This window comes from Nipponia nippon, unplaced genomic scaffold, assembly GCF_047370975.1.
Source record: "Nipponia nippon isolate SJK-2023a ecotype South Korea unplaced genomic scaffold, ASM4737097v1 scaffold_13, whole genome shotgun sequence".
Classification (NCBI taxonomy): Eukaryota; Metazoa; Chordata; class Aves; order Pelecaniformes; family Threskiornithidae; genus Nipponia; species Nipponia nippon.
The window spans coordinates 3952431-3980354 of record NW_028262324.1 but is presented as its reverse complement, the minus strand read 5'-3'; the positions used below and the strand labels follow the sequence as shown (position 1 = coordinate 3980354).

Genomic DNA, 27924 nt, shown 5'->3' with positions numbered 1-27924 from the left:
CTGCAGCCCAGGAAGGCAGCACCGAGGGCATGGGTGAGGGGTTGCAGGGCCTTTATTCATCACACAACAAGCAGGCATGGTACAGGGGTGCAGGATGGGGTGGGCAGGGGGCCTGTCATCGGGGCAGAAGGTGCCCTTCATGCGACCTTGGCATGGGCTGGCAAGAGGAAGCAGGAGGACAGGTTGGGGCAAGTGTGGCTTTGCCCAAAACTTCTCCCCAGGCCGGGCGCTGGCATGCGGGGAGGATGGGGGCAGAGGCTGCGCAGGGGCTGGGGCCGAATCAGCCACCTCCACATCTCAAACAAATTTTCCTCGTCGCCTTTGTGAATCCCCTGCCGGCCCCTGGCCCTGCGGGTAATGCCCAGCACCGCTATTTACAGAGTAAGACAGAACTGACCAATATTACAAACAATTAAAAGGCAGTAAAAATGAGAAACCACATTCCAAAAGTAGAGTCTTTAAAAAAAAAAAACAAACAAAACCAAAACCCCAGTTATCAATGAAAATGCTAAAAACCACCCCGACAGGATCTATGTACAGCAGGAGACTGCCCGCAGCAGCGCTGCGCCTGCTGGGGTGCAGGACCCGACTTCTCCGTGGCAGGCAGGGACGCTGCCTGGCCCGGCTGCTGGTGAGGGTGGGCAGCACCTGCCCCGCGCGTCCCGCACCCGGGTGACGAGGGTCCCCGTGGGGCCGGACAGGCATCACAGGAGCAAAAGGCCATCGGTGCTGGGCCTGCTGGGCCCTGGCTGATGCTGGTGTGTCCGAAGACACAGGCAGTGAGCGGCTGTCGCGGAGATGCTGACGGAGGCTGCGACGTGGCAGTGATGCAGCCTGCCTGCTGCGGGCAGCATGTGGCTGGACGGGAGGGGGCAGCAGCTTCGGCAGCAGGAACATTTTTTAAGTGAAGCTGCAAGATGACAGCAATGCGCAGAGCCCCTGGAGCAGTGTACACAGCCCCGGAGCAATGGGCAGAGCCCCTGGAGCAGCGTATGGAGCCCCAGAGCAATGGGCAAAGCCCCTGGAGCAGCGTACACGGACTCAGAGCAATCCAGAGGTCCTGAAGCAGTGTACAAAGCCCCAGAGCGATGCACAGAGCCCCTGGAGCAATGTATAGAGCCCCCAGAGCAAGGTACACAGCCCCTGAGCAGTGCACAGAGCCCCAGGAGGCACGGGCACCTGCAGGCAGCTCCATCTGGGTGAATCCCTGCCTGGCCCCTGGCAGGCAGCTTGAAAATAGGTCAGGCAGTCTCCTCTAAAATTGCTTTTCTCCCCTGGGGCTGCACAGGGGCACCAACGCTGCTCTGCATGGGGCTGGGACACAGCTCCTCAGCCCCGGGAGCTCTGCACCGCCGTGGGGGCTGTGGCCATTGCCCTCCTCCCTCCCCGGATAAGGCTTTTTCTGGTGGTGACCAAGGGACGCACAGCACAGACCGCAGGCCACGCTGCATCCTCCCAACCCACAATCTCTTAATCCAGTTGGTGCATCTCCAATGTAGCTCATTTCGGTATTTTTAAAATGCACTTGGTTTTACATTGCAGGCTGTCCGGAGTTGGGCAGAGCCAAAAGGAGAGAAAAAAAAAAAAAAAGAAAAAAAAAAAGAAATATGTATATTCTGTATATTCAGCACTTGGAGGAGCAAATAACTACAAGTGGCCCCAGGCAGGAAGGTGGGTGCAATGCAGGGAGGCACCACAGCCGTGGCCCCTCACGGTGGTGGCAGGAGATATGCACGCACGAGTGTGCACACACACACGCACGCACACACTGTCTCTCCCCACGCTATGCAGCCGGTGGCCCCGTCTCTGCAGCTGGAGGAGCCAGGGGGACCGCCTGGACCCTTCCCAGCAGTGAAGGACCTCAGCAGCCCCCCAGCAGAGCGGAAGGGTGGCCAGGGAGGGCCCCCACATGCAGCCCAGCTTGGGTGACCGGGGGGGACCCTCCCCGCTTCCTTCCTGCCCGGGGAAGCACGCGCAGCCCTGCGGCTGATGCAACCGCACTGCAATCCGGGCTGGCAGGGATGCGCTGGAGCTCAGGCAGGGCGGGCAGCACTGGCAGCAGCCGCAGGGGCCAGAGCCAGCACCCTCCGCCCGCGGGGGCCAACACGGCATCATGCCTCCATCCATCGCATCCATACGGTGTCCCTGCCGTGCTTCGCCCCAGCCCTGCTCTATCTACATGAGCAGCCTTCCCTGGCTGCTCTCCCCTTCTTGGGGCCCCGGCAAGCCCTCGGCATGGTGGGGTCTCAGCTGACATTCCCGGGGTGGTGGGCACTGGCGAGAACCCCCCAGTGCCAGCATCAGCTCCGAGGGAGCGGGTCTCCGCACAGGCGGGAGGTGAAGCAGCCACTTCGGCAGGATGTCCCCGCGCACCCCGGGGTAGCCGGCAGCCTCCGCCGCCGGCTCCACATCTGCTTCATAAGCGTCCCCAGGGGCGAGGGGACGGTTAGGAGACAGATGCACCCGCGCCGCCTCCGAGAGGGACCCCCGTGGGGCGTCAGCACGGGCGCTCTTCTGGCAGGAGAGTGGATAGCAGGCACGCTGCATCCCCCGGCCCCCCGTCCTCACTCACTCGAGGCCCCCAGCTTCTCCTCCGTCCTGGGGGGGTCCGTGGGGTGCAGTTTGCACTTGGAGGGGGAATGGCGGACGGTGGAGCGGGATGGCCGGGCAAAGCAGGAGGTAAGGGACTGGGAGCTGCAGTCACACGCCATGTCCTGCAAAGACAGACAGTGCACAGTGGGGTTAGAGGGGTCGGGCACCCCGTCCCCCGCCACGGTGGGACACCCCGGGGGTCACCCTGCCTCATTACCTCACTGGCTATGGCCGAGATGAGATCAGGGTCCCGCAGGGCTGCGTCCTTACTCCCCTGGCTGGGGGACAAGGGCTTGGGGTCCTCACAGCTGCTCTGCTTGAGGACTTTCTTGTTCAAGACACGGGAGATGTTTTCGGCTGGGTGATAGGTGACTGGGCTGGGGTGCTCGGCCCTCTTGCTGCCCTCCTCCCCGGTGGCCTCCTTCTTCTCCGAGGGGGCAGTGGGGCTCTGCGCCCGCCCGCAGACATTCCTGAAGAACTCCTGCACCAGGCCATACTTAGGTGCTTCAGGCTTGGCCCGGCTGCTCTCAGGGCAGCCTGGCTTCCAGATGGACTCAGTGCTGCCCGCGTGCTCCACCACACTGAACAAGCTGGACAAGCCATCGTTGATATTGCTGAGGACAGGGCTGTCGCGGGTGGTCGTGGAACGGGCCCAGGCAGAACCATTCTGCTTGCTCTGGTGCAGGTTCCAGAGGCTCCTGTCCTTGGAGGTGTCCAGCTTGGAGGAAGATCTCCTCTGGAGCTTTGGAGAGCCGTATTTTGGGGAGCAGCATGGCCGCTCAATCCTGGAGTGGACCTTATCCAGGGAGGAGGAGATCTGCTTGCTGCGCATGGACATAAGGGAGGAGCTGCGCGGGGACCAGCTCTTGCCGTGCACGCCGCTGCCGCGTGGCAGGTCAGTCTGCAGGCCAACGCTGACCGTCTGGATGGTCTGTGTCCCCACGTGGGCCAGCCCCACTGTCTGGCTGGAGGCGCTTTTCACCTTCCTCTCCAGCGAGCTGGAGCGGATGGCCTGCCGCACGCAGTTAGTGATCTCCTTCATGTCATCGCTCATGTTGCCAGAGATCTCCAGGTCATGCAGCGATGGGGGGAAGCGGGGCACTGGTGGCACCACACTCTCCACCGTGCCGCCATCCAGCAGCTCCCGCTGCTGCTTGGAGAAGTTGCACAGCCACTGGCTGTAGGTGCTCTCAGCGCTGGCTGGCTCCTCTGGCTCCTTCGGCTTGGCCATGGTGAACAAGAAACCGGGTTCGATCATGATCTTCCCCTCCTTGTTGTGCACCAGAGGTGCCTCCAGCCGCCGCACCACTGGTGGGCTGTAGTAGATGCGGATCCCCGTCTTGTCGGGCGCCGTGTAGCTCCTCTGCATTTGCTTCTGGGCTGGGTCATGCCCAGAGAGGCTGCTTGCCCTTGAGTAGTCCCAGGAGGAGATGCCCAGCTTCTCCTTGGCCAGGCTGTCGGGGGCAGGTTGCTCAATATTCACATATGTACAGTTTGAGGGAGTAACACCGGCACTGTCCCGGATCCCGTTGGGCAGCAGCTGGGTGGCCGTGGATGCCTTTTTGCCCCGGGAATGGTCACCCAGCCCCGGGGCGGTCTTTCCAGGGAGGTAGGGAGAACAGTCGAGCAAGCTTTCAAACTCTGACATGGAGGAAACGGACTTGGTCCTGCGGGAGGAGAGAGGACAGGGCTCACAAGGAGACAGGGCAGTGGGTGGGGGGGCAGCTGGAGGCACCCCACTCCCACCCCAATGGGACCCTCCTGGGCACCCAGTCCTGCTCCTCATGTCCCTTGGCCTTCAGGAAAACCCTGGACCATGGCTGCATCTCCCCCCGGCTGTCGGGGCTGCCAAGCCCAGGGACAGCCCCGTGCAGCCTCCTCCATGCCCCGGGGACCATGCAGGCACCAGCACACTCACCTTTTGAGGTTGGTTCCCTTGGCTTCTGCTTCAGAGATTGTCTCTTTGTCTGTGATTTTTTCATTGAGAGCCTAGGAGGACACAGAAGAAAGCTCTGGTGTAAGCAAGCACAGGACCGAAGCGCACAGATGGGCTGGAGAAGGGGCTGCACCCTGCTCCTCTCCAGCACTACCACCTTCCCCCATGCTCCCAGGCCCGGCACCCCATTCCCAGGGCTACGTGGGGATCACCGTGACCACATCTATTTTAAAACAACTTTTTATAACCGCACTGAAGCCCTCGGGGTTCAGCCATGCTATCCACCCTCTCATTCTCCCCAGTCCCTGGTGCTCCGCCTTGCAGCCTCATTTGCTTTTCAAGGGGGTTCATTTGGGGTTCACACGACCTCCCATCTAACCCTTAGCATAGACCTGAGCCCAACAACCACCCTGAGAGCCCTTCGCGTTCTCTTGCCCACCTCTTTCCAGTTGCTGCCATGCTTCTCCATTTCAGAGTGCTTCAGTGCCCATGGGTTGGCTCCTTTCTGCAACTGGAGAATGTGCTGGTCACCCAATGTGTGCAACATGTGCCTCTCTGGGCAAGCAAAAGCATTTGCCACTTGCCCCTGGTGCATGTCCCGAGAGCATGCATGCACAGGGGGCAAGCAGCAGAGGCTGGAGGACATGTTCACAATGGGGGGACACCATACCTGGTTGATTTTGTTCTGCAGGTCCTTTGCTTGCTGCTCTGCCTGCTGCTGCTCCTCCTTGAAGCGGGCCAGCAGCTCCACTTTCTCCTGGTTCCAGTTCTTCTCGCTAATCTGCAGCTGCTTGGTGAGGTCCATGACGGCACTGTAGGACTCGGCTAGGAGATGCTGGTGCTCCTCACGCTCCCTTTTCAACGCCACCTTCCAGTCCGGCAGCGCGCGCTCCGCGATCCCTTTGCCTGACTTCGACTCCAGCTGCAGGGACACGTTGGTGGCTGGGGGGGACCCACGGCTCCAGCGTGGTGCTGGACATCCCCAGCAAAGGGGCAAAGCTGTGGGCATCCCGGTTCCCAGCACAGGTCCCATGCTGCCCGGGTCAGGCAATAAGTGTGTCCCCAAGGTCGTGTTGCACAGCTCGGCTCACCCGTGAGCACAGCCAAGCTACAGCTGGCCCTGGCTTGCAGCCACATCATGCCAGACGGCCCGGCAGACGGTCACCCAGTGGGATGCGGGCTGAATGTCCTGCCTGCTCGGCTGTGCTCTGCCTGCAATCCTGCCTGCTGGACCTGGCTCCTGGAGAGGGGCAGCATCACATGCAGGGCTGGCAGAGCGGACCCCAAGGACGCTGCCGCCGCTGGCAGCCAGGAAGGCACCTGAAACTGGGGTGCCGCCACCATTGCAACTCTGCTCTATTTTGGGGGGGAGAGAGGGGAACTGGGGACCACCGCTGAGCTCTGGCTGGCAAAATCCCACCTGGGAGGTGTTGGCACCTGCTCTGGGGAGCAGAGCTGATGCACAGCCATGGGCTGCTGCCAGCACAGTGCGAGAGAGCGGAAAACCCTCATCACCGTGAGGGCAGGGCTGGGGGACTGATGGGACTGCTTCTGCAGGCAGGAGCTTCCCTCAGTGCCGAGGCTGCCCTCCTTCCACCTCCTGCCCTCGCTGCAGCCAGACATCCCTCTTGCAGCATCCGCGGGGGTGCAGAGCCCCTACCTGTGCCGTGACCCAGGGGAGGAGAGGAGGGCTCTGATGCTGCTCCTAGATGCCTGTCCTGGGGAGGGATGCTGAGCCCTGGTACCATCCTGCCTGCCCCAGACAAACCCAGTGGAGGAATCCTCTGCTGCTCCCTGGTCAGATTTTCGTGGCAGCCCTATTGCTATAGAAACTCACTTGCTGGAGTGGCTGCTAACTGAGATTTCCACAGTGCCACCCTATCTCCCAGCCCTGCCCAACAGGCAGCGCTTGGCACACGGCACAAGCAGCCCCCCAGCCCCACGTCCCCACCAGGCAAGGGGGAGCTCCACCAGCCTGCAGGGTGTCCAGGGCTCCCACCTGGGCAATGTGGCACTTGAGCTCCGCACGCTCCATCTCCCAGGCAGCCTTGGCCTTGGTGAACTGCTGCTGCAGCTCGCTGGCACCGCGCCGCTCCTCCCGCAGCTCCATGCACAGCTCCTTCAGGGTCACCTTCATGTCCGCCAGTGTCTTGATGCACTCGTTGGGCTGCCAGAGAATCAGGGGTGAGTGGAGGGAGCTGGGACCCCGCACTGGAGAGGACCCAACGGGGTGGGACCCCATGGGAGTTGCCCTCTCTGTATCCCAGCCTCGCAGGCTTCCCACCTCCAGAGTGAGGGACGGAGGGTGCCACTAGGGTAGGGGACCACCCCTGGGGGTGACATACCAGCGGGGAGCATCCCCTCCCAGCCACGCACCCCAAGAGGAGCTTCCACCCCATGTCACGCAGCCGCAGCAGGGCCTGATCCTGCCCACCCCCTGGGCTCGTGGGGACCCCGCTCACCGTGTTGGGGGTCCAGGCATCGCCGGTGCACGTCTTGTTGTCCGCCTGCTGCTGCGGGGCGAGCTCCTCCTCCTCCAGCAGCAGGTACAGCTCCTTCATGCTGTTCACCTGAGGGAGACACCATGGCTGGGGTGATGAGGGGACCCACAGCCCCCGGGCAGGGATGGGGGACACCTGGGTGGGACATGTAGGCAGGAGGGACAGCCCCGGCGATGCCTGACAGCATGGTCCCCACTCCACGGCAGCAGAGGTGGGAGCCCCTCAGCCCACAGTACCTCCAAAAAGTCCTCGCCCTCACTGTGCACCATCTTGCCCTGGCGCCAGCGCTTGAGGAACCACTTGAGCTTCATGAAGAGCAGGAGGAAGCTCTGCCTGAACTGCTGCGACTCCTGCACCAGCAGGTTCTTCTCCTGGCTCCAGAACTTCTGCTCCAGCCGCCTTTGCAGGTTCAGGCTCTGCAGCTCAAACTCCCGCCGCAGCAGTGCTTTCTGGTGGTCCTCCTTCAGCTGCAGAGAGACGTGCGTGCTCTGAGACGGGGGCTGGCAGTGGCGATGTGATGCCTCTGCCCCAGGGTCTGGGCTGAGCCTGGTGCCGGCCCCATATTTAACACCCCTGGGGAGCTGCAACGCCCTGGCAGCATGCTGGGGACAGTGGGGCCATTGAGGCATCGCTGCGGGTGGAAGCCGTGCATGGCTGCAGGCCCATGTGCAAAGAGGAGTGTGCTCAGCCCCTGTGCCCCTTGAAGATGGGACATACTGTATGCAGTCCCAGGTGACACCTGGGTCCCCAAGTGGTTTATCAGCCTGCGGCTGGAGAAGGCACGGCCGTGGGCATGGGGACACCCGTCTCCCAGGGATCGGGGCTGCTGCCTACTCACCTGGCAGATCTTCTGTGAGAAGTTGTCCACCTCGTCCTTCCTCAGCTGCCTCTCCTGCGAGAGCTGCTCCTGCAGTCCCCGCAGGCTCTCGTTGGCCTCCGACAGCACCAGCTGCAGCTCCTTCATCTGCAACGGCCCAGGGAGGAGATGGGGACGGTGGGCTGCGCCTGGCTGCGCCTCCCCATGTCCTTCCCCGATGGGGCTCTGCAGCTTCCCTTGTCCCCAGTGCTCAAGAGGGACAGCCCCGTCCCCGCAGCCCTGTCCCCAATCCCGCCAGCCGAAGGAACACAGCTCCCCGCCTGTGTTGTACCTCGGTGGCGTAGGAGTCATTCTCCTCAGGCCGGCAGGTTTTGTAGCTCCGGGGATGCGCGGGGTCGGTGTCCTTGGCGTGGGGGATGCGGTAAGGGTCGGCGTCCCTAAAATCAGGCTGCTGCATGCGTGGGCAAGTTAATGAGAACAAACCAAAAGAGCGGGAAGAAAAAAAAGCCAGAAAACAAAACAATGGGTCTCCGAAACAGTAAAGAACTACAAGACAACAAAAAGGATGATGAGGAGAAGGAGCTTCATCACCATGGCGGGAGACAATGCGGAAACCAAAAGGAAACACAGGATGAGGAGACACGTGGCCTGGATTGTTTGGGGAAAGGGGAAAAAAGAGAGAAAGAGGGAAAAAATGTGCAAACACCAGTTACGGTGCCATGCAGTGACTGGGGGAGACTGGGACCTGGGGCTGGTGGGACCACATGCAGAAAAATAGGACTCTGAACAAGCGAGTGTGCTCCAGAAAGGTGCTTGTGCCCGCGGCCCCAACCACCATTGATATCCCCGGCCCCTGGCATGAGCTGGGCCCTCCGGAGAGGAGGGGGACGGCAGGGCATGAGCTGCTCTCCACTGCTCCAAAGGTGCTCCCCATCGGATGCGGATTTGCCCTGGAGCCTTCGCTCTCCAAATTACCCTGCCTGGGTACCACTGGGGGCTGAGGCTTCTTGGAACCGGGGTCCCTGTGATTTGGGCTGCTTTCAGGAGGCTGCAGGCTCCTCTCCTCCCACCAAGCTCATCCCCAATAAGCAAAGAGCTTCTGAGCCAGGGATGTTGGGCTGAGCCGGGGGAGAGCAGCCAAAATGTCAGCCCCTGCTAAGGTGGGACTGCACCCAAGAGCCCCTCGCCATGGGCAGGGCAACCTCGGCACAACCAGCCCGTGCCGGGATGTGCCAGGATGCCCACCGCCTCCTGCCCTGGGCACACTCTGTTGGAGCAGAGTCCTACCTTGTCCCCAGTGCCACTGGCATGCAGCAAGGTGTTAGTTTGGGTTTTGCTCTGGAGAGGCAGGAGGGAGGTTATGTTGGGGATCGGGGTTTGCTCCGTTAAAGCAGAAGGAAACTGGGCAGCAAATAAAGCGGCAGCAGCTGCGGGGGACATGGGAAGAAGCCCATACCTGGAAGTCGGAGGCATGCTCCTTCTGCAGCACCTCTTTGGTGGTGTCATGGCTGCCAGGGCCGGAGAAGGGGAAAGAGTCCGTGTGCTCCTTGAGGCTGCCGGTGAGGTGGTCCACCTGCCTCGCAAAGCAGCCCAGGTCCTGCTGCAGCACGCCCAGCCGCATGAGGAGCACGTTCATCAGCTTGGCATCGCTGGGGCTCTCACCGCCGCTACCCACCGCCTCGCCCAGCAGCCCCCCCATGCACTCATTGTCCAAGCAAGCCTTCAGCCCAGAGGTGAACCCGTTGGCATCCGAAATCAAGACATCAATCGCTTTGCTGACAAGCGCCGCCTGGTCCCGGATGCCCAGCAAGGTCTCCAGGTCCTTGGGCTTCAGCAGCTTGGCGGGACCATCAGGCACCTTCCCACCACCGGGTACCCTGTCCTGCCCATCAGCTTCGCTGCTGCCCATCCCGTCCCTCCAGCCGGTGGTGGGGATGCACTGTGCTGAATCTCCAGCCTCAGCATCGGTCTCCAGCATGGGCCGGGTGCTCTGGCAGGAGGCCAGGTCGCAGCGCTGGAGGTTGGAGAGCAGCACACGGTTCTCGTACTGCAGCTTCTTCACCTTGCCGCTCAGCTCACTGATCTGCACCTTGGCTGTGGCCAGCTCCTCCTGCGAGGGCTCGCTGACCACCGAGCAGCTGTCCTCCGACAGTGTCATGTCCAGCTCATGGTCTGACTTGTACTTGGTCAGCTCGTTCAGGAGGAGCTTGTTCTGGTCCTCCAGCTCCAGCAACGAGCGCCTCAGCAGCTCGGCCTCCTCCTCCACGAACTGCAGGTGCCGGCGCAGCTCTGCCACCGTGTCCCCTGCGTCCCCGCAGCCCGAAATGCCCGCCAGGAACCGCGTGTCCTGCCCTGGCAGCTCTCTGTCACCCTGGCCTTTCATGTCGTCCATCTCTGCCCGCAGTCCGCGGTTTTCCACCTCCAGCTCCACTATCCTCCGGCTGAGGATGTTGGCTTCCTCCTCCACCAGCTTGAGGTGGACCTTCAACTCGGCCTCCCGGGAATGGGGAGAGTCGGCCAGCTCCTCCACAGAGAGGGAGCTATCGAGGTCCCCATACAGGGACCTGTACTTCAGCAGTTCCTCCTTCATGCCGTCGTTCTCCTTGGCCAGCTTGGTCAGCTTCTTGCACATCAGGGCTGACTCCTCCTTGGCAAAATGCAGCTGGCACTTCAGGTCTGCGCTGTCCTCCTGGGGACCGAGAGGGTGCGGGCATTAGAGAAGAGCTCCAAGGGGCCGTGGTGGCTCTGAGCAAGCCCTGGGGACATGCCACCCTCCCACCCTGGTGATCCCGGAAAAGCTGCAGCCTCCACTCATGGAGGGGAAAAAACTTTTGAGATCCATCCTGGAGGCTTTGAGGGAGAGCCCAGACACAGGGCAGGACGCCTGGGCGAGAAGACCCATGGCTCCAGCCCCAGGAAGGACATCGAGCCACCGCTGGGGATGTGGGGACCGAGCCCAGCCCTGCCACAGCGGGGAAGAGGGGGAGGGAAAGCTGTCAGACTCCGCAGAGCAAAAGAAAAGCCACCAACAAGATCTCCTCCCAAAAGCTGGCAGCTGCTGAAACAACTGGCGCTGCTGCTGCTGCTGCAACCCCTCCCGCCGGGGCTCTGCTCCTCCTGCTCAGCCCCAAATGCTCCATCATGGGGTGGAGAAGCAGCAGTTTCAGCTGGAAACCTCCCAAAGTCCCAGCCCTCGCCCAGCATTCGTCCTTGCTGCCATCACCTTGCCAGGGGACAGAAAACCCAGGCAAATCCCCCGCATCAGCTCGCTGGTCCCTTCCCCAGCTCCTTTGCTTCTTGGGACTGTTTCTCCACGTGTTTTTTTTTAAATTTAGCAATTAGGATCTTGGCTATTTGCCCAGGCAGACCGTTTCTCTGCTTTGGAAAGCTTTTTGGATGGAGGGCCAGGATTTCCTGACGTTCAGCTCGTGGCTTCCCGTGCCGTGGGGTCACTTGAGTGCTCCGAGCTCTGGCATGGTGACTGCCAGGAGGGGACCCGCCAGGCTGCGACCCTCACCCCGCAGCTGGAGCCCCGGGCGGGTGCTGGAGGTGGCCGAGCCCTTTGGCTGGGTGGCTGCTGGCCCCAGCAGCCCTCTGCCCTGCTGAACTCATCCCCTTTCCCGTTTCCTTGGCTGGCAGAAACAAGCTGTCCCCCTCTTTGGGTGCTCCTGACCCCCCAGCCTGCCCCAGCCATGCCCATGCTCCCACCCCCTAAACTGCGCAGCAGCTATTTACTTTGCAGACTTCCCCGGCTGCTCATATTGAGGCCAAAGGCAACGGGGGGGGGGGTGGTCCCATGAGTTTGGGGTGCCGTTTTATTCCCCAAACACCCTGCCATGACCACAGGAACAATCCTGCTGCTCTTCCGCGCTCACGCACGGAGACGCGGCCTCGCTAAGGCGCATTAAAGCTGTGCCCCCCTAATTAGCTGTGGAGATTAAGGGAGGGCCAGCGCGGGCAGCTCTCCCCGCTGGGGCAGCCGGGGCAGACATGACCTCAGTTCCTGTTTTTCCAGGGGAAAAAAAAAACAGCAGCCCGGCATGTCCCTCTGTCCTTTGGCATGGCTGGAGGGACACACACGTCCCCGAGACCCCCTTGAGTGTTTCTGGGGTCCAGGGCAGACCTCAGTGTTGAGTTTGTCCCCCCCAGCTCCATTTTTTATGAGCGCCAATGCTGGCCCAGCACAGCCAGGCAGGAAAGGGGCCCAGGAAGCCACCGATGAGTCACGAGCATCTGTGCCTGCAGGGCCACTGGGCCACGGCTGTGTGGGAGAGGGACAGGAGGGGGGGCCACGACCAGGGGTGTCTGCACCCAAAGAAGCTCGGGGTTCACTTTCCAGCACCAGCTCCTTCCTGGAGCATTGGTCCCACCGCAGAGCTGGGGCCGCATCCAGCCCCGTGTCCCCAGGCTGAGGGGTCTCGGCTCCGTGGGGATGTGGGAATCAGAGGGGAGTTTTACTGCAGCCCAGGGCTGGGGGTTGTCTCCTGCCCCGGGGAGGAGGCAGAGGAGGGGCTGTATTTCAGCCTCGGGAAGGGGGGTGATGGAGGGGCTCCCGGACAACCCCCTCAGTTCGGGGCACAGTCAGGTGTAGGTGCAAAGCCAAAGTCTGCTCTTTGGGGAAATGGGGGGCAGGACTCTGGGACCATCAGCTGGCCTGAAAGGGCTCTCAACAAGGGAGTTAAAGGGAGGCGATAAATAAAAGACTGAAACAGAAAGTCTTTGAGGGCCTGGGGACCCCCGTCCCACGGCTGCACAGAGTGGGCTCTGCCAGCAATGACACAGGTCACCCAGAAACCCTCAGGGCGCTTGGGGTCCCCGCCATGAGATGCTCCCAGCAGCGTGCAGCAGGAGTCTCTTGACAGGGTCTCCCTCCCTGCCCCGGCTTCGGGGGAGCAGATCTACTCCCCAGAATAAACCTTTCAGGTCTTTTGCCTTTGAAAGAGGATTTTTCCAGTATTAAAACACTTGCATTTCTATTCCCGCAACAGCAGCTCTGCCCCTTCGAGACCCGGTAACAGCATTAGCGAGTCACAGCAGCTCAGCCCAACAGCAAGTGACAGCTGAAATCCTGCTGCCGCCGGCAAATCCCCCCCCTCCCGGGCTCTGCCCCAGCAGCCTGGCGCGGGCAGGGACAGCGTGGCCTCCAGCCCTTCCCCATGGGGACCCTCAGCTCCCCCAAAGTCCGTGGGGCTCCTGGGCCACCCTCGAGCACGGCTGCTGGCGCAGGCAGGAGGGACCCAGGCTGCAACAGCTGCAACCCAAGAGCAGAAGCAGCTTTGCAATGTAAAAGCCAAAGTCCTTCAGCTCCTTACTGCAGTCCGGACACAGGGAAAGGGTTAAAGCCACCGGATGGTCATTGATGCTCCATTGATAAATCAGACAAGGGAGCGGTTGAGGACAATGAGGATGGCCCAGCACATCAATCCCTCCCTTGTGCAGGGTCTCTGAAAGGCAGGAAAGCCCTGCAAGCGAGGGGATGGCGCTGCCATGCCCAGATTTACTTCTGGGCCAGGCGTAGTCTCCAGCTGGCACCACGACCTGGGGTGCTGGTGGGCCACCGTAGCGTGTCCCCGACACGCCAGCGCTGATACCTGCACTGACGGTTTCTTCTCGGTCTTCCCGATGGAGCGAGACCCCCGCTTCTTCAGGGAATTCTGCAGAAAGAAGAGAGAGCTGTTACCCACCAGCGACGACACAGCACTCCAGTGTGGACAGACAGATGCAGCAAGGATGGACATTGACACTGATTTCTCCAGCTGCTTGTGAACCCCAGAGAAACACCAGAGCCCCAGTGGGCTGAGGCCCTTTGCTTTGGGGGAGCTGGACTGGAAAGCATCATATCATGAGGTTTGGCCAGAAATTCCCCCTGCAGGCAAGCGAGCAGTGAGAGAGCAGGAGTGAGCAGGAAATGAGCCGTGGAGAGGCTGAGTCACGGTCCAGTCCCATCAGGGCTGGATGGAGTGGGGAATCCAACCCCCAGGCCAAGGGATGGCTCTCCAGGCATCCCAGTGTAGGAGCAGCAGATGATGACGTTCCCCATCGCCTCTTCCCCAAGCAAGGGACATGTCCTGGTCACTCAGCTATGTGGAGGGCTTCTCAGCAGGACGATGCTGACTCTGCCCTCGGGGTCTCTGGGGACACGAGGGACGATCTCCAGGCTGGTGAGGACAGCTAGGAGATGGGGAGGCCAGACGGAGCAATAAGGGAGACTGGAACGGGGGAAAAAAGCAGGTGCCCAGAGCAGGGCCAGTTATCAGGGGAGGGGAGTGGGGGAAAACCCTCAAGAACATCCACGCAGCCCTCCCATGAGTGCCAGCCGATCCATGGGGCCGCCCTGGACCTACTTCCAAGCTGGCGCTGAGGCCCAGCAGCCAAAGAAAGCAGCTGTGAAATGTAAGCTGCTGTCTGTGCCAAGGTGCCGAGCTCCAGGCTTTCCTATTAAGGCCATGACCATCGCTGGAGCTGCTGCTGCTGAAGAGCCTCTCCTGGGGGCTCGCTGTGCCACGTCGGCATCCCTTGCCCCACCTCACTGGGGACTGGGGCTGGCAAAGGGCATCGCCTGGCCCCAAGCAGCCCTAAGCACAGCACCCTGGGTCAGATGGCACCTGTCATCGCTCCACCTTGGGTGCATCCCTTGGGGTGGCCATGCCTAAGGGTCTCGTTGCAGCCGAACTCGATGCAGCAGGCTTGGCATGGGGTACCTGGACCAGTCCCACTTTTCTCCTGCCCCCTAGGAGATGTCACGGAGGGGTAGAGCCAGAGGGGCAAACGTCTTTGGGGATGATCTGCCCATCCCGACAATTATCCAATTATGGGAGAAACCTCTTGGAAGGGAGAAATAATCAGCCCTGAGGGGTGAGCCCAGCCCTGCTCAGCCTCCGCTCCACGTTGGCTTGGCTGCTAACAAGCTCTGCCACGCTCTGCGCCCTCCAGCAGCAGGGAGGAGGTGGAGGAGGGCTGTTAACTCACTCGTTTGTCTAATTAGTGTTCTGCAATCAGTGAGTAACCCCAATGCCCTTGCCAGCCTGGGAACACGCCATCCCGAGCTCGGGGAGCTGTGCTGGGTCTCCTGCCAGCCGGCAGCATCCCCTCTGGGCTCATGCAGCTGCAGAGAGGGGCCGTATCCTGTCCCACGCTCTTTTGCAAGGGCAAGGCAGCAGCTGGCGCACAGATCTCCCTGCACGCTGACCATGCAACCGTTTTCTCTGCCTGTTTTTCAAGCGCCAGAGTCCTCCAGCCCAGCTCCCGCTGCTGCCATTTGTTATTCAGCCTGCGCTCGCCGGCTGCAGGGAAACCCATTTCACGCCTGTTAGCGGAGGCTGTGCAGTGGAAGGAAAAGACACTCCATCTGGGGTGATGCTGCTCCATGCCACCCCACAAGAAGGTGGCTGCAGGGGGGATGGGTGCAACCATGGCCGGGTCCTGCGGCTCGCCAGGAGCTGGTCCTGGCATTAACCAGAGCTGGCCACGGAGGTGCCAAGCCGTGTGCTGCCTCCCTGCCCTGCCGTACAGGGGAGCACAGCTGGGGGCAGAGAGAGCCCTCCCCGCATCGTGTCCCCATCCTTGGTGGCAGAAGGGCCCGAGCTCTGCCACAGCATGTCTCCTCCCACACGCTGCTCTGATGGCTCAGCCAGCGATGCTTCCCGAGGCTCCTCAGGGACCAAAGGCATCCCGGGCAGTAGGGAAGTGGGTTACAAGTGCTGTGATGGATCACAAGCCCATGCTGTCACCGGGATGCCTTTCTTGTCACCAAGGATGACATTGCTCCTGGCCAGGCGCTAGTCCCAAACCCAGCATGGCACGGAGCGCCCTAGACCTGTGTGCGTACATGTATGGATACAGGCGTGGCACACGGCTTCCCAGGACACTGATGGGATTGTGCACTCACCCAGCTCCGCAGCACTGCTGGGACACTGCCGCGACATTGCTGGGACACCGCCAGGACATCGCTGCCATGCAGCCCCGCAGCTCAGCTCAATTTGAACCAGCAGCATGCTGTCAGGATACGGCCAGCACCGGGCACTGTGCCAGGGACACGTCGGACTCCACACATCGTGCAGAGCTTTGGCTGGTGGGAGCTGGGCACGGCCCAGGGCTGAGCAAGTGGCCGAGGACACATAAAGTGGCTCTAGTGCAGGGGGAAAGTCCCATAGCCCCCCCGGGACGGGGTAGAGCCACCCCGCGCCCGCAGGGTGGGATGAAGCATGCCTCGCCGAGGGCAGGAGCTGCTTGAGTTTTGTAAGCATCTGCAGCATGGTTTGGGTTTCAGCAGTGAAAGCAGGCATGGGGGATCCTGCGGTGCAGGGCCAGGACACCTGCTATGGGCAGAGCCTTGGGGACGACTCCCGGTCCTCCCTCCCATGTCCCCCTCACCTCTCGGAGCTTGTCCATCTCGTTCTGCACCACCTGCTTGGCCAGCTCTGTCTCGATGAGCCGCTGGCGCAGGTCCTCATTCTCCTCCTCCAGCCTGATCCTCTTCTTCTCCACCGCCTCCAGCTCATTGTGGAGCCGCACGGAGACATCCTTGGCCACCTGGGGACACAATGGAGCTGTCATTGGGCTGGGTGCGGTGTCCACAGGGCTGGGACCTCAGCGCTTGGGCACCTACAATCCTCATGCAGCACCCACAGAGATCATCAGGCTGTTACTGAGACCCTTTGGAGCAGACGCCGTGCTGGCCCCGGTGTGTACCCCCTCGATCGGGTGCCATGACCGCCGTTCCCCCTTTGCTGCCTGCGTCCCCATCCGCTGGCCAAACCTTGCCTTCCCCCACCTTAACACGATGCTGCAGGATGCTCATTGCCTTTTCGTACCTTTTTCCCACACTGCAAGGCTGGAAAAGCCCCCACAAGGCAGAAAAAGCCGGTGGGCAGCACCAGAGCAGGCAGCCTCTCACTGCGGGCAGCAGCTGTGCGGGTTGGGAGAAAGGCAAGCTGCTGCATCATGTTACGGAAAAAAATGGCAGCTGCCCCCAGGGTGAAGGGTGCTTCCATCCATCCCGGGCACGGCCCAGAGCCCCCCCTCCAGATCCCTGCAAGAGGGCAGCCCCCGGCATAAACGGAGCTTAACAGCACAAAGCATTTGCTCCTGTATCTGCAGGAAGGAAAAAATTGTCCCCAATTCCCCCCGGTCCCCTGCCCAGCCCGGGGTACCAGTGCTGCAGAGGCAGTGGCAAGCCCCACTGCAGGGCTGGGGGGGCTCAGGCCATGGCGGCTCACGTCCCCCCCAAGGATGGGCTGCGCTTTCTTTCCCAGAAAGGGAAAAGCTGAAGGGGAGTGGTTTTGGCAGCAGCACCCCAAGCTGGGGGCTGCCGGGTGGTTTGGGCAGAGGGCCGGGCCCCCGGCAAGGACAGGCAGGGCAAGGCAGGTTTGCAGCCCTGCACTTGTGGCACATCTCAGCTCTGGGACCAGCCGTTTTCTGCTCAAAAAACTAAGTTACTCCTCGAACTGTTGCCCGTCCCCCTTGAGCCGTCTCTGGCTGCCACCGCACCCCTCTCCTGGCAGCGGCCGTGTTGGCAAGAGCACTCAGCAAACACTCACTGGCACCGGCGGCTCCTCAAGGGCCAGCGGCTGGCGAGGGTGAGGCAATGTCACCCCCTTGCCCCTTCCCCAGCCCCACGTGCTGCGATGCCTGGGGCTCTGCAAGGTTTTCCCGACGGCCAAGAGGAGCAGCTCCCAGGTCCCCAGGGTCCTGGTCCCCCCGCTCCCTCCCTGCGCACTCGTGCTGCTCCAGCCCATGGCCGTGGCCCTGTCCCCATCAGTGCAGGATAAGGGAGCTCAACCCCGGGGCACATGGCTGGGCTGGGCACCAGCCTGCACAGGATGAATCCCATGTCTGGTACTGCAAGATGCCCATCCTCGGGCAACGCTGGCCCTCTCCACCCCCAGGATGCCCCCAAATGCCCCCATGCCCAGGACACCTGTGAGCTGAAAGCACTGCTCCCTGCTTCTCATACCACTGCTGCTAGCAGGGAATCGTGATGTCCCCATTAACAGCCCCATAAACAGCACAACCCCACGGAGCTCCCTGCACCCCAACATCCCCTGCCACTGCCTCGTGCCTCACCAGCCACCATGTCCACATCTAACCAAAAACCACATTGGGGGACCTGGGGACTGCCCGGATGGGGACATCACCCTCCCGGCCTCACCTTGACGTCCTGCTCAAGGCTGTGGATGAGCTCGCCGTCCACCTGGCCCGTCTGTGCCACGCGCAGGCTGCGGCGCTCAGCCTTGCGAAGCCGGTACTGCAGGATGCGGCAGGTCTTGCTGGCCTGGTCCAGCTGCTGCCGGAGCTCCTGCAGCTGGTAGACATCCTCCTCCATGTAGACATCCCTCATCTCCAGCATCTCGGCCCGCAGCTCCTCGATCTCATCCTGCGGGGAGATGCATGTTAGAGGGGACAGACCCCACAGCTTGCTCTCCCCTCCTTTCCCTCAGGACACCTCCCCACCATGGCTCCCCTGCCCTCCTCCATCCCCTTTTCACAGACCTTCAACCCCTAGGGTCAAGCCCCATCCTTGCAGGAAAAGGGCTCAGAGGCAGCTGGGCACCATCACCCACTGGCAAGCCAGCCACCCGGGGGGACAGCCAACATGGGCGCCTATAAATATTTGCGGTAAAAGAAAGAGGAAGGTGGGGGAGGGAGAGGAGCTGCAGCAGCAGCACAGGCGGCAGCCGCGCCGAGAAAAATGTAGGTTGTCTTTGGAAAAGATGTGTCAGGGAGGCAGGCGAGGGAAAGAGGAGATGGCAGGCTAAGACAGGGGAGGCAACGCAGGGACACGAGTGAGATGCTGCCAGCACCAGGGACCAGAGGTTGCCCCTCATTTTGCCACCATGCAGCAATCACCGGGCTGCGTCCCCCTTTCACCCCTTCCTGGTCTTATCACCTCTCATGGTGACAAACCTCTCCCAGCCCAGCAGAGCCTCCGGTGCGAGGCCGCGGCATCACTGTCGCAGCAGGGCCAGGGGTGATGTCCCACTGGCACCAGTGCCAACCCAAAGCCTCCTCCAGGTCCGTGGCACATGGCTGCTGCAGACCCCCTGCAACAGCCACAGTGCCAGTGCCACCTCCCTGTCCAGTGCAGAGCTATGGCCACTGGGGATGCTCAAGGACTGTCCCCTCCGGTCCCTGGGGACCCACACAGGCTGTGCTGCCCAAAGCTCTTTTCAGGTCCCCATGAACATGGTCTCAACACAAATCCTCCAAGCAAATGCTCCAGCCATCGCATCAGCTGTTCTCCACCTCAACAAGACCCGGTGGACCTGGCACGCTCCTGGGAAGGGATAAAGCATCTGTTTTCCTGCCAAAAAACCCCCGCCACTAAACACCTCCCGTCACTGCCAAATGCAATTGCCACCGGAGAAGTGAGGGGCTGTCACTGCCACCTTGCACCATGACACGGTCCAGGGAAGGACAAGATGGGGATCCAGCACAGGCAGCGGGGATGCACAGCCCCCATTCACTCCCGGCAGAGGGGGACAGGACCCTGCTGCTCCCGCCACCACCCGTGACAATGACCTACAGCCTGAGACAGCAGCACCGCGCCAGCTCTGCCAGGCGCTGGCACGCTTGCTGCCGCGCTCGCCCGGCCTGGACAAAGCCCCAGCTGCAAGAATTCCCCCGAAAGGCGAAGCCGAGCCCGGGGAGGGGGGGTGGCAGCTGCGGGGACAAGTCACAGTCGCTCACTGTTGGCTTTAAACACTATGTGACAAATAAGGAACGTCAATTAGACAATCCTGGATTATCTCCTGGCCCAGTCTGCCAGAGCCCGGTGGCACTGTGGCCACCAGCGTCCTGCCACCCTCTGCCACTCTGCTTCTTGCTGGGGGGGTCTTGAGAACAACAGCAGGGCAGAAACAGCCCCGAGGCATGGAGATGGGCAGCGGGGTGGATCCCAGCCAGGCTGCCGCAGGGACAGCCGGAGACCATCCCGTGAAGGGGCATCACTGCAGGCACATTTCAGAAACACCCCCGGACAGCTCAGGCGTGAAACCCCCAGGGACGAACCGCACGTGCCCGCAGACAGCCCTGCGATGGCTGCGATGCACCCTGGGACAACGACCCCAATGGAAACTCACCGCCAGCACTGCCCACGCCACGTGGCAGTGCCACTGCCCCGGGGACACCAGCAAAACCTCTGTAAGCCAAACCAGCCCCTGGGAGCTGGTTTATGGGATCTCTTCCACTTTCATGGGGAAAAATGCATTACGCATTGCAGGTGAGGAGGCACTCTGCAATGAGGTGGTGGAAAACAACCTTTGACCACCAAAGTCATGTGAATCATGGCTAGAATACGATTGCAAAGGGAGACGGGGCTGCCTGCATCCCACTCCAGCGCTGACTGCACCAGCTCCTGTTTGCCATGTGGCTTCCCCAGGCAGGAGCCGGCCAGGGCAGGGAGCAAGGACCGTGGAACAAACCCAACCAAACCTTACATTTGCTGGAAGAAAGCCTGGGCTCGCCATGCTAAGAGCTCCTCCTTGTTTATACCTCGGGTTGTAGTAACCGTTGTTTTAGGGAGAGGCCATGTCCAGCGCAAGCTGCTGCCTGGGCAAAGCCCAGCGGCACAGCCCTGAGCTGCTCCTTCGCAGGGTGCTCCCACGGGTAGTGGGGCTGGGGGGTTTGCAGCAGGGCTGGCACTGGGGGAGCCGGGAAAGCGGTGCCTCCCTTTGCTCCAGCGGCAGGAATTCACCCGCACCCTGTAACACCAACAAACTCGCACAGCAGCTGCAGCCCGGCAGCCGCACAGCCCGCCCCGAGCTTGCCCCTCGGAGGCAAGCCGTGCTGCTAAGCTGTAATAACTGGATTAGGATCAGAGAGCAGAAAAGTCCCAGCAAACTGGAAGAGAGCTTAGGATGGCAAAGCTGACCCCCTCTGCAGCCAGAAGAGCCCCGGGGCTCCTGGAGGCAGCACATGGGGTGCACAGAGGTGTCTTGATGGCTTTGAGGGTCCATGACGGCCACTGAGCCTCATCCTTTGCACCTGCACGTTTTCTAGAGTTGACGCCCAACTTAGCAAAATCAAAGCAAAAAGTCCATTTGGACAAAGGTCAGGGCAGAGCCGGGAGCAGAGAGGAATCCTCTAGAAACATCCCAAATTCAGGGCAGCATTGCAAGCATGAAGCACCATAAGCGATGCTAAACAAAGTGTGAAACGGAGATGAGGTGGACAACACTGAGGATGCGATAAATTATTTCTTTCCAGCACAACCGCCTGTGGGGCTGCCAAGCTCGGCCACTTGTCCCGTAAACAAAAAGGTCCCCACCCCTACGTGGAGTCACAGCCTCCCAGCACCCATGGGCTGCTCACCCCCTCCATCCCCCAGGATTATCCGCCACTGCATCCGTGCACACCCCACCTCTGCAGCAGCAAAGGTTACGTGTTTTTTTTAGGCCAGAAGTCACCTGTCTTGGAAAAGATGCTGGGGATCTGCAGTCGAGGCAGACTTGTTTCAATGCCCAAGGGACGATGGTGTGCAGAAGCAAACACCCCACTTGTGTTTGCAGAAGCCAGGTTACACTTGATGGAGGAACCCAAGAGATAACATACACCTTCAGCCTTCTCCGAGCAAACCTCGGAGGAACTGTCTCTCCCTGGGGAGATTATTAAGGAAACTAAGAAGCGGCAAGGTGGGATGCAAACTGTCTGGTTCCAGTTCAGAAAAAAACCTGTGCATTATCAGAGCAGGAGAAGGTAACAGCTACGGCCGTGTCCATACACCCACTTGCAGGACATCGGCTCCTCCAGGAAGGGCAGGACCTGGAAGGGGCTGAGCTTTAGGGTGATGGCCCTGAGCAATGGCATGGCAGGAAGGGGACCAGTGGAGATGGCAGAGCACACCTGAAAACGCAGATCCAACCTGTCATGGGTTGTGGTAGCAGAGTTGAACCCTCAGATCTCCTGCCCAAAGGGAGTTAGATGCTGGCTTAGGCGCCTGCAAGAATGCAGCAAGCTCAGACCAGACCAGGGGACTTGCGCTGTGCAATGACTGCAGCTCCTCAGCAGGATCCACTATCTTTTAGAAGCAGAAAGCAGCAACGGATACAAAACAGGATCATGCAAATAACGATATGGCTGGCTGTCGTGCTGCTGACTGCAGATACACCCTCTGCTTTGGCAGCCCCAGGCTCTGGGGCGCAGCCAAGCAGCAGCCGCCTGCCCGTGGGGGACAGGCAGCCCTCCGGGGAGCACAGCCCTGCCTGCATTCGCACCCTTCACCCGCACCCCCAAACCTCAGTGCAAGATGCAAAGGAGGAGAAAGGGTGGAAGCTGCCTGTATGTTTTGCATTGATGCCTTTGTGCGGAGCTCGGGGCCGCGCTGGCAGCGGGTGCACCCGCAGGAGAGCCTGCGATCCCTCATGCAAAGATGGGGATTACTGTCCAGGACCAACAAGCACCGCTTTCTCCAAGATTACAGGACAAAAGCAGCAGCTTTCAATTAACTCTGAGCACTTGCCAGGCAGAAGAGGGAATTATGCTAGAATTTGCTAGGGAAAAAATAAAATCAGAAGGGATTTCTAAAGGAAATTGCCCTGGGTGCCCAGGCATGTCCCCTGCCAGCGAGGGGGTCTCAGCAAACACAGCTCACCCCGAGCCTATGCTGGGGTGCAATGGGTTGAAGGATGGGTAAGGGACACCCACGTACCACGCACAGGGGTTTCTTTAGGTGCATTAACAGCAGCTCTAGCCCAGCTCCAACAGTAAACATCGGCCATCCTGCCCTCCATGTCAGGCTGGAGCTCAGCACAGCAGCCTGCACACTGCACCCCGCTGCGCCCTGCCCCTGCCCGGCACGCCAGCTCCCGTTCGGCAGAGAGCACAGCATGTCAGTGAGGGAAAAATCAACATTTCTCAGCTTTACACCTGCCCCCATAAATTAACAGGCAAACAGCTGGGGGCTCTCTGCAGTGCAATCCATGTTGTGCAGCATCCAAAAAAGCAGGAGGCTGCAAAGCCCCTTCCAGGGTGGCTGCTAATGGGGTGATACATGGCAGAGCCCTGCGCCCCGGCGCTGCCTGCAGTTACCAGGATCCCCGGGCATGGTCCCTGCCCCCATGGCCTGGCAGGACCTGAGCAGCAGCAGAGCTGGGACCCAGCACCAACCAGGCTGCCCAGACCCAACCTCCGGGTCCCCCACACAGCCCCAGGTGCCCCTGCGGGATGCTCTCAGTGAGCCCTCACTGGTGGCATGCACCAGTGCCCAGCTGCCCTGGGGGAAACGAGGCACCCACCCACCCACCGTGTTTCTCCACAGAGCTGGGAAATGCACACAAACCCTGAGGGACGCGGCGTGACGCAGGGCAGGGAGGAGCGGGGCAGGCAGCAGGAGGGGGCAGGCAGGACTGCGCTCCCAGCATTGCTGCCAGCATTACGTGGCTCTCGCCTAAGCCCCTTCCCGTGGAGAGGAAAGGGTTTGCAGGCATCCCCTCCCCTCGCTCCAAACCCTCTCCCGTGCCCACTCTTTGTCTGCCTGTCCCTCTGCAGCTGCTGCCGTATCACATCTCACATTTTCCAGCCCGCTGAGCAGGGCCAGGAGCTGGTCTCCATCGCATGGCTCAGCAACAACAAGATGGGGCAAGGACACCCAAGATGCCTCCTCCCTCGCCGGGCTGCCAACCCGCGCGCCAGAAATGGCCCTTTTTGGGGTAACACTTGAAACAACCCATTTATGGGGGTCACAGCAGGTGCATGCACCCAAGAGCAGGGACAAGAGGAGACACCAGCCCCGCCAGTACACCCAGAGCAGGAGGAGGAAAGCAGAGCCTTGCAAAAATCAGGGTTGCAAAGAGAAATGGGCGACGCATGCTTAAATATGTACATTTTATTATGGCAGCCGAGGAAAGATGCAACGTGAGCTGGCACTGCTACAGAGGGCTGCGATGTGCTCTGCTGGGAAGCTCCAAAACCCAGTGTAGCGTGCATCGCATGGGCATAGTAGCACCATGCACATCTGGCCCGTGCCAAAACATTACCAAAACCCTCCCACCCCCCAAAATCCTCATTTCTCTTTAAAAACACACCAGGTTTTAGCTGGCTTTGATGAATAAATAAAAAAATATTCATTTGCAGATATTTGGGTGAGTCCTAGGAAATAAGTCACCTCTGCTAAGTCTGATTCATCCATACCCAAGGGGAGGGGAAGCTGCCGAGGCCAGAGACCATCTCTGCAGGGTCCCTGCACGCTGCTCTCAAATCTGGGCTGCATGGCAAGGTGGGTGATGCTGATCGCTTGGGTTAAGCCTTTATTTTTGCTGTAAGGCCCCAAATCCCTGAATTTTTAGCAGGGACGGCGCAAGCCAGCACCCTGCTGCAGCCCAGCACGGTTTTCTGCTCCTTGCTGGAGAAACTAGGCAAATCTTCCATCTTTTTTTGGAGCACAAGGGGTACGTGTGTCCAGCTGCGGCTTCTGCCCAGCTGGAGCCAGGGTACCACCCCAGCGGTCTCCTGCTCAAGCATCAGGAGAAGTGAGCTACAACACTGAAACACGGTTAGAAGTAAGATACACGTCAGGGAGGAGCCCCACGTGCCGGTGTGAGCACGCATAGGAGATGTCGCGGCAAAGAAGGCAGGATGCCACCAGCATCCCCATGGCACTTCTTGGTGCATGCCTCTGGCAGCTCTCTGCTCTCCCCACTGCTCCTGGCCGGGGGATTTCAGTTGCCACCCCTCATGGCAGGTAAAATATTCGCACGCCTGCAGCTTGCCGGGAAGAAGACCACATGGAAACGGAGGAAGCAATTGCTGGGTTTGCAGGAACAGCAGCGTTTGCACGCTCATTCTTGGAAACCGGAGGGGCCTCATCTGTATTTTTCCAGCTCTCAGTAAATCAAAGCTCTTAAGCTCTTGCTGCTAATTCTGGCAGGAGTTGGGACACCAGCTGTGAACCCGGGCTTTGCTAATGGATAAAGGGCCTGATTGAGCATCTTCAAGCACGTCACCCAACACCCAGCTCCCACCTCGCAGCTATAATCCCGATGCATTTACAAACTTTGGCACCAGTGGTTGAGAGCTGGCCTGATTTCCAACCTGTGACATCCGAAGAGCAGCCAGCGAGACGCAGTACCTACCCCTGAACCCCCCAGCAGATGATTGCCCAAGCATCTCACCCACAGCTCAACTCTGAAGAACAGAAAGTGCAAAATGCCTGGAGCCCACTGGGACGTGGCACCTGGTGGGTGTTTGTGCCCACCCTGCAGCAGGCAGCACGTGCCAAGGTGCGTCGGGTCGATGCGTGACCGGAGGCAGAACAGCTCTCTGCCTCTGTCCCCACGCAGCATGTCTGCCTTGGCTTCACCACGCGCCCATGAACCAGGCAGCCACACCGCACGCCTGGAAAAAGGCCCTGGGGAGCACGGGAACCGGCGGAAAGAAGCGAGCTGGAAAATCTCCCCAGGGTCTGGCAGTGTCAGCAGGCAGGGAGGGCAGTGGAGAGCATCCAGCCCTGTGCCAGGCAGAGCTGTGCCCAACCGTGCAGGGTCAGGTCGTGCCATGCTGTGTCCCAGGATGCCAAACCGGGCTGAGCCAAACTGTGTCATGGTCAGTCATGCCAAGCTGGGCTGAGAACAGCCATGCCATGCTGAGCTGTGCCTTGCTAAGCTGTGCCAGTCCAGGCTGTGCTGTGCCTAGCCATGCCAAGCTGGGGCCATGCTAGGCTCAGGCATGCTAGGCTTGGCCATGCTGTGCTGAGCCGAGCTGTACCAGTCTATGCCAGGGCAGGGCAGGCCATGACCAGCTGGGTCACGCCAGCCTAAGCTGGCCCACGTTGTGCCAATGTGTGCCCTGTGCCAAACTATGCCATGCTATGCTGAGCCAAGCAGTGCCCAGCCATACCACACCGTCCTGGGCCATGCCCAGCTGGGCCTTGCTGTGCTGAGACAGGCCAGCTCTTGGGCCCAGCTAGGCCATGCTGTGCCAAGCTGAGCTTTGCCCTATGTTCAGTTGGGCCATGCCAGGCTTAGGCAAGCCATGCCCTACATCCAGCCATGCCACACTATGCTGAGCTGAGCCAAGCCCAGCCATAGCATGCCAGGCCATCCCCAGCTGCGCCATGCTGCACTGAGCTGAGCCCAGCTATGCCGTGCCAGGCCACATCCAGTGATGCCGTGCTGGGCTGAGCCATGCCAAGCCCTGCACCCAGCCATGCCATGCTGTGCTGCCCAGCTGAGCCAGGCCAGGCTATGCTCAGCAACGCCATGCCAGGCTGAGCTGAACTGTGCCCAGCCGTGCTCAGGGAGGCTGCACTGTGCCGCACCCTACCTGGGGATGCTGAGCCATGCTTTGGGATGCCACGCCATGCCGTGCCGTGCCGTTCCCAGGAATGCTGTGCCATGCTAAGCCATGCCCTGGGATACCGCTCTGTGCCCAGGGATGCCGTGCCCTGGGATGCTGTGCTGTGCCCAGGGATGCTAAGCCATGGTGATCCATGCCCTGGGATGCCACACCATGCCATGTTATTGCCCAGGGATGCTGTGCCACGCTGAGCCATGCCCTGGATGCCACGCTGTGCTGACCCTTGCCCTGGGATGCTGTGTTGTGCCCAGGGATGCTAAGCCATGCTGATCCTCACCCTGGGATGCCACACCATGCCATGCTATGGCCAGGGATGCTGTGCCATGCTGAGCTGTGCCTTGGGATGCCATGCCCAGTGGTGTTGAAACACACTACAGCCAGGGATTCTGAGCCTTGCTGACCCATGCCCTGGGATGCCACGCTGTGCCACGCTACCGCCCAGGGATGCCACGCCATACCCTGGGATGCCCCGCCGTGCCCACCTTGAGATAGTCGTTCTCGGAGCGCAGGTCCTCCAGCTCGCGGAGTAGCCCGTCGGTGCCGGCGTCCAGCAGCTCCTCGGTGAGGTCGGAGAAGGCGAGCGAGGTGCTGAGCTGCAGGCGGCTGCTGGCCATGGAGGCGGCCGAGGGCTCCTCGGGCAGCGGCGAGGCCTCGCCGGCCGAGGGCGGCGGCGGCGGGGCGCTGCCCGGGGACTCGCCGTCGCTGCCGCTGAGCCCCAGCTCCAGCGAGAGCAGCTTCGCCTCCTCCGAGGCGCTGCAGTCCGACACCTCCGAGCTGCTGTCGGTCAGGCTGGCCCCCGGCACCGACCCGGGCGCCGACCCCGCTCCCGGTCCAGCTCCGGTCCGCCGCGCTCCGGCCGCCGCCGCCGCCTCCGCCCCGCGGCACCGCCCCTTCGCCCGCGCCGCGCCGCGCCCCGCCGGCCCCTTCCCGCCGGCCCGGGCCGCCGCCGCCGCCGCCCGCTTCTCCGGTCGCCCCTCCTTGCCGCCGCCCGCCCGCCGCGGGTGCGGGTGCGCTCCGCCCGCCGCCAGCCGCGGGGCCGCGCCCGGGTGCCCCCCGCCGCCGCCGCGCCGGCTCTTGGCCAGCGACCAGCCGGGCACCTCCTTGGGGCGGGCGGGCGACGGCGCCCGCTGCGGCTTCTTCTTCTTCTCCGGGAGCGGCGGCGGGGGAGGCGGCGGCGGCGCGGGGGGGCCCTGCTCCGCCGGCGCGGCCTCCATGTCCCGCTGCGCTGCGCTGGGCTCGGCCCCGGCTGCGGCTGCGGCTGCGGCTGCGGCCCCGGCTCCGCCCGCCCCGCCGCCGGGCGGGGACGCGCACGGGCGGCGAACAAAAGGCGGCAGAGCGGGGGGGGACGGGGGGGGGCGGCCGTGCTGGCGGCAACAGCGACCCCTCCGCCCGCCCAGTGCCGCGCCGCCCGCTCCCACCGCCCCCCGGCGCTGCGGGGCCCCGGGCACCCCCCCCCGGGGGAGGGGGGTCCCCCCGCCGTGGGTAAGCCCCCCCCCCCCCCCCCCCCCGTGGGTAAGGGGCCCTCCGGGCGTCTTCAGCAGCGCAGGTTCTTGGGGGCAGGGTTGTGAGTGCAGGTCCCCCCGGCGCGCCCCTATGGGTGAGGGTCCCTGAGGCGTCCCTGGGGACAGGGCTCCCCTCGTGTGTCCCCTGCAGAGCAGGTTGCTGGGGCACTCCTGTGGGGCAGGGGCACCCCGGGGCATCCCCGTGGGTGGGGGGTCCCTGGGACACCCCTGTGGGTAAGGGTCCCCCAGGGCAGGTCTGGAGAAGGGGGTCCCCAGGGTGTCCTC

At 61.7% G+C, this 27924-nt stretch overlaps 1 protein-coding gene across 2 annotated transcripts; it reads right to left on the bottom strand.

Moving 5' to 3' along the window:
- Positions 1 to 34: 34 nt before the first annotated feature.
- MTCL2 (microtubule crosslinking factor 2) lies at positions 35 to 27383 on the bottom strand. 2 transcript variants are annotated; one of them, XM_087749580.1, is made up of 16 exons: positions 26620 to 27383; positions 17997 to 18221; positions 16220 to 16378; positions 13438 to 13500; positions 9303 to 10535; positions 8178 to 8297; positions 7868 to 7993; positions 7266 to 7496; positions 6991 to 7098; positions 6528 to 6695; positions 5199 to 5450; positions 4968 to 5039; positions 4511 to 4581; positions 2810 to 4259; positions 2573 to 2714; positions 35 to 1543 (listed from the first exon to the last, which is right to left on the bottom strand). In XM_087749580.1, the coding sequence occupies exons 1-16, from the start codon at positions 27349 to 27351 to the stop codon at positions 1515 to 1517; spliced, it is 5181 nt and encodes a 1726-aa protein (XP_087605706.1). In that variant the 5' UTR covers positions 27352 to 27383; the 3' UTR covers positions 35 to 1514. The 2 variants fall into 2 exon arrangements, with proteins under 2 accessions (XP_087605706.1, XP_087605707.1); XM_087749581.1 differs by having other exon boundaries at positions 8178 to 8294.
- Positions 27384 to 27924: the final 541 nt, after the last annotated feature.

Excerpts from the sequence above, each read along its gene's own strand:
- MTCL2 (XM_087749580.1), bottom strand. The coding sequence starts at position 27,351 with ATGGAGGCCGCGCCGGCGGAGCAGGGCCCCCCCGCGCCGCCGCCGCCT. Across the intron at positions 16,379-17,996 it reads GCCTTGAGCAGGACGTCAAG|GTGGCCAAGGATGTCTCCGT; the intron begins GTGAGGCCGGGA and ends TTGTGTCCCCAG. Across the intron at positions 13,501-16,219 it reads AGATGGACAAGCTCCGAGAG|AATTCCCTGAAGAAGCGGGG; the intron begins GTGAGGGGGACA and ends TTCTTTCTGCAG.